General features: G+C 34.0%; 1 protein-coding gene across 1 annotated transcript; it reads left to right on the top strand.

Annotated features, from left to right (window-relative positions):
• Window positions 1-8,707: 8,707 nt before the first annotated feature.
• On the top strand, window positions 8,708-9,202 carry LOC143593400 (uncharacterized). Its single transcript, XM_077073042.1, has one exon. The coding sequence runs from the start codon at window positions 8,708-8,710 to the stop codon at window positions 9,200-9,202; it is 495 nt and encodes a 164-aa protein (XP_076929157.1).
• Window positions 9,203-10,440: the final 1,238 nt, after the last annotated feature.

The raw sequence follows: 10,440 nt of genomic DNA on the forward strand, positions 1-10,440 counted from the left end.
TTATATTTATATTTTGTCATCATATTTTTTTTATAATCATAGTATGTTACATGATTTATTTATTTATCCAGGCTGAAACTCCCATTGGTGGTTCAGGATTCCACAGGAAGTGTGTCTTTGACAGTTTTTGACAGAGAAGCTTCGAAAATTCTCAACACTTCTGCTAAAGCTTTAGTTGACAAACATGTTGCTGTAAGATATCATTGTTACTTTGTAATTTTTCTGGCTTATTTTTTTCATTTTAATAACTATTTGAGGTTAATATTATTGTGAAATGTTACATACAATAGGGTGGTGATAAAGCTTTGTATCCTGATGAGTTCGATGCTCTTATGGGGAAAAAATTTGCATTTCAGATTGATATTACCGACTTTAATCAGAAAAACAACTTCTGGGTTTTTGGTGCTTCAAAAATCATTGATGATGGTGATATTATCTTTGAGCTTAAAAACAAGTCAAACAATTCTGAGGTAATAAATTTACATTTAAATTTATTCAACATACATGTTTTCACCAACAAACTGTGATGGTAAATTTTTTAAATTATAGGTTGATGACTCTGCATGTTTGACCAACTGTTTGGATGATAGTCAATCTCAAGACACACTGAACCCCAATGTATGACCTTTATACAGTTAAAATCATTTCAACTATTTACAGTATTACATATTTTTTTCAACCATATATAAATATAATTTAAAATATTCGAAGTTCATATTTTGTTTGTAAATACATATTAGGTTGATAATCTTGGTGGTATTGACTCAAGTCAATCTCTCAAACCAATGGTAATTAACTTGGTGGTATTAACCTTATTTACAGTATTACATATTTTTTCAACCTTATATAAATATAATTTAAAATATTCGAAGTTCATATTTTGTTTGTAAATACATATTAGGTTGATAATCTTGGTGGTATTAACCTTATATAAATGATGTCTAGGGGCGGCAGCCCCTAGCAGGGTCCAAGGGGCAGAGCCCCTGGCTGGGGTCGAGCTTAACTTTAGGCGAAGTTAAACCTTAAGCGAACTTAACTTTAGGCGAAGTTAAACCTTAAGCGAACTTAACTTTAGGCGAAGTTAAACCTTAAGCGAACTTCGCTTTAGGCGAAGTTATCATTTAGGCGAACTTGGCCTTAGGCGAAGTTACCAGTTAGGCGAACTTGGCCTTAGGCGAAGTTATCAATTAGGCGAACTTGGCCTTAGGCGAAGTTACCAGTTAGGCGAACTTGGCCGTAGGCGAAGTTAGGTCTTGAAGGCAAAGTTAAGCTTTGAAGGCGAAGTTACCGTTTTGAAGGCGAAGTTGCCCAGTTCGCAGGCGAAGTTGCCCAGTTCGCTACGGGTTTTGTTTTTATCACGCATTTTGGCGATTTTAATACCCTTGTTATGGTTCGACATCACCCACTAACGTTCCCTAACCATTTCGTTCGTATATATATCCCGTATAAACTATAAAGCTTGGATCTTTAAGCTTAAGGACATTCAATAAAACATAAACTTTAAAGGTCAAGAACATACCTTTTGTGCTCGTTTGGATCTCGTTTAACTTGTTTAATCACAACTAATCGTTTACTCTCTCTCGGATCTTGCTCGTTTATGGTGTGGGTGTGTTTGGAGTGTGTAGAGATTATGATGGAAATGAAATGAGGGTTTAGGGTTTTAGCTTGGTTTAGGGGATATTTATATCCCTTAAAGCCCATGGACCTAAGGCCCATTCTCATTTAACCCATCTCAATTAATCTAAGTCCATGATCCGTTCTTTACTCGATATTAATTAATTAATAACGCTAAATCACTAAACGTAACTTTCTTTATTCAACATTATAAATTTTAGGATGTTACAATATTAATACTTTGTAAACAAAATATTCTAAATCTAATCATTAGATTCGTAAACCAGACTTTTGGTTTTGCAGCTTCCATCATTATTATTTTTGACGGCTCTAGGTTATTATTATACCTGACCTTTCATTTCTGATTTGACCTATTTCATATTAAGTATAGTATATATTATGCCATATATAGAAATACACCATATCTTACCACATTTTATATTAATTATAAACTTTCTATTAACATTAAATGTCTCTTTTGTATTCAACTTTAATTTAATACACATATTTTTGCTATTCATTTTTATGACACAATCTGGTATGTTTGTTTATCTTTTTTTATAGTTGTATATACAGTGGAGTTTCAAAAACGTGGGTTGCCTCATGCTCATCTGTGTTTATTTATGCATGCTGATCACAAACTTCCAACAGTTGAACATATTGATCCATTTATTTCAGCTGAAATACCAGACAAAAAGTTAGATCCAGAATTGTATTATCTTATAAGGGAGTTCATGATTCATGGTCCGTGTGGCATTGCAAATAAGAACTGTCCATGCATGATTGATGGAAAGTGTTCAAAAAATTTTCCAAAAAAATTCCATGAATTCACATCAATTGACGGTGATGGTTATCCCGTATATAGAAGACGAAATAATGGTTTTTTTTGTTGATAAGTCAAGTGTGATGTTGGATAATACAAGCGTTGTGCGGTATAACAAAACACTTTTAAAAAGATATCAAGCACACATCAATGTTGAGTGGTGCAATCAAGTCGGTTCCATCAAATATTTGTTTAAATATATAAATAAAGGCCATGATAGAGCATCAGTTTGTTTTGTACCAACTGATGTGCTTAAAACAGTTAATTAAATATTAACTTAACTAAATAAGTAATAAAAACTAGACTTAAGACTCAACTAAACAAAACGCCTGCAATTGAACCGGTCAATTGTACTAAAGCTAAGTAAGTCCGGAATATCGAACCCACAGGACTCTATAAATTACGTTAATTAACTAATTAGACTCGAATTACGACACGACTATTTATTATTAATGTTTTAAGGGGGTTTTTAAATTAATATTAAACTAAGAAAGCAAATAAACAAGAAAACGAGAAACAAGCAATTAAACACAAGATCGAAACCAATCAGAGAAGGAATCTACTTAGGTAAGAATCCCATGTATCAACAATCATCAAGCAATAGACAAATAACATGATATAGAAACTGATTTCTAACATATTCATCTAACAAACCTTAAAGGACCCTTGACTGAATCAAACGAAATCCCAAAGAACAATTATTAGATTATTAAGCAATCAGTTATATTGATTTCCTTACAGTTATCAAATAGGGTTAATTAATAGTATCTTAGGCAAGCAATCTCACGAAACACTAAACCCTAGATAACTGGATAAGCTAACATGACATCATGAACATGGATCAATACAATAAGCAAGAATATTGTCACTATCTATCCTAGCATGCGATTGACCAAGACACATGAACAACTTCTCACCTTACAGCTATTGGAATTTAGCAGAACATTCAAAACCCTAACCAACTATCAACTAGCTTCTTTGATCTAATGGGACCATTTAATCACAATAATCAAAACACCAAGTAATGATTAAACATAAACCCTAAATCTAAAGAACACAATCAAAAGATTAAAGATCTATGTGAAGCTATAATTAACAATCAATCAAGATAATAAACACCCATATGCATCATGAAAGAAAAATCAAGTCTTTTACTATTAAAATAACGAAACCATAATCAAACATTAGTCCAAAGAAATAATCATGCATCAAACATGTTCATCAAACCTAGGTAGACATGAAGTCTAGCCTAGAATCATTATAAAAAACAATCCTAAACAAGTATTAAAAACAAAGAGAAAAGACATGAAAAATAATGAACAAGGAACGAAGGTTAGAGCGATAAAACCCTTTGCAATTGATCCTTGAACACCCGGATGAAAGAACTCTTGATCCTCCTTGGTTCCTAGCTTCAAATCACCTTCAAAACCTTGGAAACCCTCTCAAAATCGGCTGGAAATAAAATTTTGAATTGGATTGGTTATAAAGATGTATATATAGAACGCATAATGGGCCTCGCTTGCAAAATTTGGCAGCCCAGAAGGCCTAGGCTCCCGATGGCTGCCTTGGCCCCTAGCCTTAGTGCGGCTCGGCGCCCTCCATGGGTGGATTTCGGATTTTTTTATTATTTCTTGTTAAATCTTTGCCCAATCTTTGATTGATCTTTCTTGAGCTCCAAGTAACACTTAGAATCTTCTAGAACTTGTTTCCCTTGCTTCTCCAAGCCATCATCTACATGACAACAAATAAAAACTCCAAGTGAAACAATCACATAACCAATGATGAACAAAACGAACATAAACTTTGCATGAAAAGATAGAAAGAATTAAGTTTAACATGCAAGACACCAAAAGAGTTAAAACATGACACATATTAAATACTTGACTCAAAACTTAAATTAATAAAAGATAAACAAAACTCGAACTAAAACGAACTCAAAACATTAAAGAAACACAACTTTACACGGGATTCGAGATGTATAAATAAATGTATATCACCAACCAATCAAGAAAATCAAAATCAAGAAAACATTGATGAAATCAAAGACTACTATAGTTGTAGATATATATCTGCATGTGAAGCATCATGGAGGATTTTTTCATATGATATACATTATAAGACTCCCTCAGTGATTAGGCTTCCTTTTCATCTATCTGGTCAACAACAGGTTATTTATGAGTCGTTTGATGATCTTGATGATATATTAGATAAACCTTCTGTTGCTTCTTAATGTTTTCAGAGTGGTTCAAATGCAATCAAAATTATCCAGAAGCACGTACTTTAAATTATGTTGAATTTCCTACAAATTTTGTTTGGAAAGCCGACAAACGTTATTGGAAACCAAGGAAAAAAGGATTTTCCATTGGCAGAATTCATGCAGTTTCTCCTTCTCTTGGTGAAGCTTATTATTTAAGAATTTTGTTGAACAAGGTAAAAGGTCCAACAACATTTGCTCAAATTCGAACAGTCAACTCTGTTGAATATCCAACATTTAGAGATGCATGTTATGCATGTGGCCTTTTGGATGATGACAATGAATACGTTGAAGCAATTGTAGAAGCAAGTTTTACTGGCACTTGTTATTACTTAAGAAGTTTATTTTGCACATTGTTAATGTCGGAGAACATGTCTAGACCTGCATTTTTTTGGGAAACTACGTGGACTTATTTGTCAGATGATACTTTATACAAACAACACATTGTTTTAAAGCATACAGGTATAAAAATTCATATCATGATTTAATTTCATGTTTTATTATCTCTATTTAAAAATATATATTTAATTTATTTTTTGTATAACACATTTTTTTAAAATGTACAGGTTTAGAACTTAATGAAGAACAACTCAAAAACCTTACATTGTTTGAGATAGAAAAGTTTCTGTTAAGAAATAATTCTACTCTAAAAAAGTTTTCTACCATGCCTTTTCCTAATAAAGATTCCATCTCTTCTGCAAATAATCTTTTACTTAGTGAAGAACTAGCTTATGACAATGTTATGTTAGCTCAAGAGTTTGAACAACTATTTTCTTCATTTACTGATGAGCAGCATTCTGTATATGAAGAAATCATTGAAGCGGTTGATAAGAATAAAGGTGGGGTATTTTTTGTTTATGGTTATGGTGTAAGGCCCCGTTACCGGTATTTTTTGTTACACAGTTCTTCAAATCAGAGTTTATTAAAACTTTTCGCGGAATATAAAACATCAATCATTTGTTACAAAACATTAAATCTTTTCTTTGATACCATAACACAAAACTTTATCTTTAAAACATCTTTACTTCTTTCTTCAGATGCCAGCCGTTCAATCCATGCCATGCGTCATCCTCTCGCTAGCTCTGTAATCGGCTCACCTGCGTGCATACTAAAAGTCAGCTACGCTGAGTGAGTTCTAGTTAATCAGGCAACATACAATCCATTCCCATATATTACTTCCCGTATCCGAAGACACATATTACTACCTTAACCTTGTATAAATATCCATAAGAGGATCGTCACGTAATATCTATTAAAAGAACCATTACCATTACCCTACCATATATAATTTCCATAGGAAGAACACTATACTATCCATAGAAGGAACACTTTACTATCCATAAAAGGAACACTATACCTTCCATAAAAGGAACACTTTACCTTCCATAAAAGGAACACTATACCTTCCATAAAAGGAACACTATACCTTCCATAAAAGGAACACTATACTTTCCATAAAAGGAACTCTATACTTTATTATTTAATATCCATGTAAGGAGCTAGTCACTTCCCTCGACGATACGTGCAATATCCGAAGATCGTTCATGTACCGGCAAGCAATCATTCATCTATTTCACATTATCCATATAAGGCATACACATAAAATTTATATCCTTTCGTTCATACTTTCTTACTTTCTTTAGTATTATCTTACTTTCATATCTTACGTTATAAAGAGCATTACGCCCTACATTCCTCGAGTATTACTAGGGCTCGGTACCCTCTTCGTAACCATACAACCATACGTTATCATTTCTTTCTTCTATTATCTCTATCATGTTCATACACATAAACATACATAACATACTTACCTTATACATAGCGTTACAACCTGACAGTACGTGCAATATCCGAAGATCGTTCACGTACCATCAAGCAATCATTCATACATTTCACATTATCCATATAAGGCATACACTTATCTCTTAGGATAAGCGTATTAACAAACATATTGAGTATGCACACAGCCCCGAAAACGTAACACATAAATGGGGCTAGAAACTCACCTGAACACTGTTACGTTCTCCGTTGATCGTAATCCCTTTCTTCAGTTGTGCACGGCTGACTGTATAACAAGTATACATATCAATTTAACTATCACTACTTATAACATCTTTCTAGTCTTAATTACTACCCACAACGAACGGGGGTCCGGGGGCAGCGCCCCTGGCAGCGGGGTCAAGGGGCGGCAGCCCCTAGCGGGGTCCAAGGGGCGGAGCCCCTGGCTGGGGTTAAGCTGCCAGGTCAGCTTGGAAAAATTTTATTTTCGATAACTGCCTTAACACATTTTCCATTAGGTTTTTTTTTAATTTATTTTCTAAACGAACTTCACTTCGAGCGAAGTTAAACCTCGGGCGAACTTGGCTTCATGCGAAGTTAAACCTTAGGCGAACTTGGCTTCAGGCGAAGTTAAACCTTAGGCGAACTTGGCTTCAGGCGAAGTTATCCTTAGGCGAACTTGGCTTCAGGCGAAGTTATCCTTAGGCGAACTTGGCTTCAGGCGAAGTTATCCTTAGGCGAACTTGGCCGTAGGCAAAGTTATCCTTAGGCGAAGTTACGCTTGAAGGCGAAGTTACGCTTGAAGGCGAAGTTCATCAGGCGAACTTAATCTTGCAGGCGAAGTTATCGCGATGCAGATCTGTTTGCCCATAAATCCTTCGTTTCTTAGCCAAATAACTCGATTTTGGTACCCATGGAATCGTATGATCGGCGCCTACAAATTCCAACCATCAAATCGGCCTAAAATCGACGTTTTAGGGGTCCGATTTGGGCAGTTTGGGTTTCGGGTCCGGTTAACCCATCCAATCCTAACCATTTTCAGTAATATTAGCTTTGTTGGATTTTTTCTTACCTTACCAACTCAGATCTATCAACAAAATCTCGGGTCTCGGCTTCGAATCTTGATCGGTTAGAATGTGTGTTTTGAGTGTGTGAAGAAATGGATGTAAATGAAGATATTTTGGGGTGTTAGGGTATTTATATCCCTGAGATCCCATGGACCTAAGGCCCATTCTCATTTAACCCATCCTAATTAATCCAAGTCCACAACCCACATCCATTACCCAACACTAGCCCGACCCATACCAACTCCTATTCTATTATTTATTTCCTGATAACCCGAGTAAACTTTCCCTCTATTATTAAGTAATATAATTAATATTATCTTGAAATTTCGGGATGTTACATATGGTGGGACTGGAAAAACTTATCTTTGGAAGACCTTATGTGCATCTATAAGATCTCAAGGAAAAATTATTTTAAGTGTTGCTTCAAGTGGAATCGCATCATTTTTGTTATCCGGAGGTAGGACTGCACACTCCAGGTTTCGCATCCCAATTAATTTGGTTGAGGATTCATTTTGTTACATAAAGCCAGATAGCGATCTTGCATATTTATTAAGAGAAACCTCACTAATTATATGGGATGAAGCACCGATGGTACACAAGCATGGGTTTGAAGCTTTGGATAAATCATTAAAAGATATTTTAACATCCGCATCAGGAGCTTCTACAAATTTACCATTTGGTGGAAAGGTGATTGTTTTTGGAGGAAACTTTAGACAAATATTACCGGTTGTCCCAGGTGGAAGTAGACAACAAATTGTCAATTCATGTTTAACTTCTTCTTACATTTGTAGAAATTGCAAAGTCCTTAAGTTGACAAAAAATCTGAGGTTAAGTACCTCAATCCATTCAACTGAAATTGAGCAAACTAAAATGTTTGAACAATGGCTTTTGGATATAGGCGAAGGTAATGTTGGTGGTACCAATGATGGTGAAGCACAAATAGAAATACCAGAAGATCTTCTTATCATACATTCATGTGATCCAGTTTCTGAATTAATAGACTGTCTATCCCTCCGTTTTACAAAATTTCAAAAAACAAAATTATTTTCATGAAAGAGCAATACTTGCTCCAAAAAATGATATTGTTCAAGAAATTAATGATCGTTTGCTGTCAATATTTCCTGGAGAAGAAAGGGAATATCTAAGTTCTGATAGTGTATGTCCTACGACATGATTAATGAGAATTTAGATGAAATTTTATGCTCTCCAGACATTCTTAATGGAATTAAAGCATCAGGTTTGCCAAACTACAAGTTGGTGTTAAAGGTAGGAGTTCCTGTTATGCTACTTAGAAATATTGATCAGAAAAGTGGATTGTGTAACGGTACTCGGTTAAAGGTGGTCTCATTAGGAAAACGTATTATACGAGTGGAGATTATATCAGGTAGTAATATTGGAGAGAGGCATTATATTCCAAGAATTACTTTAATACCTACCGACAAAAAACTTCACATTAAGCTACAAAGAAGACAATATTCGCTTGCTTTATGTTTCGCAATGACCATAAAAAAAAGTCAAGGGCAATCACTATCAAGAGTTGGATTATATTTGAAAAAGTCCGTTTTTACACATGGTCAATTGTATGTTGCATTATCAAGAGTTGATGGTAATACTTCAAATGAAACATCAAATGTTGTATATAAAGAAGTATTTCTAAGTTTGTAAGTACTTTTCAAAAGTTTATCAATATTCATGTTTTTAAACAATTATGGTCAATTATTTTGCATCTCATAATGTTTACATTTATTCCACAATCATAATCGTTGAATTCAATCAATATAATAAAAAGCCTTTACTTCAAGCAATATAAGTAAAAGTAGTCCATCATTATAGTACTAAGTTACAAACATTCTAAATTAGCAAAAAGTCTTACATAAAGCCATACATATTCTAACTTCAAACATTACTTCAAATATTGTTTAAAAAACTATCATCCACCAAAATTAAAAGGTCAAAGTCATGATTACCAAACATAAAACATAAAAAACAAATTGTCTTAATTGTTCACAACATTACTTATGATTATTTTCCCCTCCCTTTTGTTAAAAGCAAACAAACATTTGTCCCCAACATTCAAGTCAAAAGTGGTTAACATACCTTTGAAGTCATGGACACGGTATCTCGGTTTGTTGTATGGAGTTTCCACACGAAGTTCACTTTTAAATTCCACACCTTCGTTGTTTCTGATGATCACATTCCTTGCTTTATTCAACTTTGATTTGCTTGCAAAACGATTTGGTAAACGTTGGGAAAAAAATGAAAACATTATATTTTATGAATGCTATATTTGGAGTGTAAAATTAAAACTATCACCAATTTTTAGAGAATTACCAAACGATCAACAATTATTTTCTGGAATTATAGATCATCATCATCATCCACATTAACCGCATCATCATTTTCTTCGTCACCATTTGTACCATCATCAACTTCAACATGAATCTCATTAATTCCACCAACATTTTCTTCATCACCATTGTTACTGGTATCAACATCAACAACATCAACATCAACAAAATGTTGCTCATCAATATCAACATTATTTTCAGACTCTTGATTCATTCCCATAAAAGTTACTTCAAAATCAGCATTATTCTCATCAGATTCATCTTCAATAGATTCAAGATCAACATCTATAATTTCTCGAACATTTTCCGGACATTTAAATGGTGTCAACCTATATTCCATACCATTTCCCTTGAAAGCTGTCAACTTGAAAACATCTCTACCATCATAATCAAATACCATATGTTGTCCCGTGTTCAGTTTCAAAGCTTCAACTACTTTCAGCCAACCCCTTATAAAAAAATAAATTCCTCCAATTTGAAGGATTTTGACTTTACAATCATTCATGTCATCAGTACGTATCGTAAAATATCCGATAGAGATATTTTCTAGGTCTT

The sequence above is a fragment of the Bidens hawaiensis genome, unplaced genomic scaffold (genome assembly GCF_021521415.1).
Source record: "Bidens hawaiensis isolate Kalapana, Puna unplaced genomic scaffold, B.hawaiensis_p1.1 tig00042200_1, whole genome shotgun sequence".
Classification (NCBI taxonomy): domain Eukaryota; kingdom Viridiplantae; phylum Streptophyta; class Magnoliopsida; order Asterales; family Asteraceae; genus Bidens; species Bidens hawaiensis.

Coding starts and splice junctions, on each gene's coding strand:
- LOC143593400 (XM_077073042.1), top strand. CDS start 8,708: ATGATTAATGAGAATTTAGATGAAATTTTATGCTCTCCAGACATTCTT.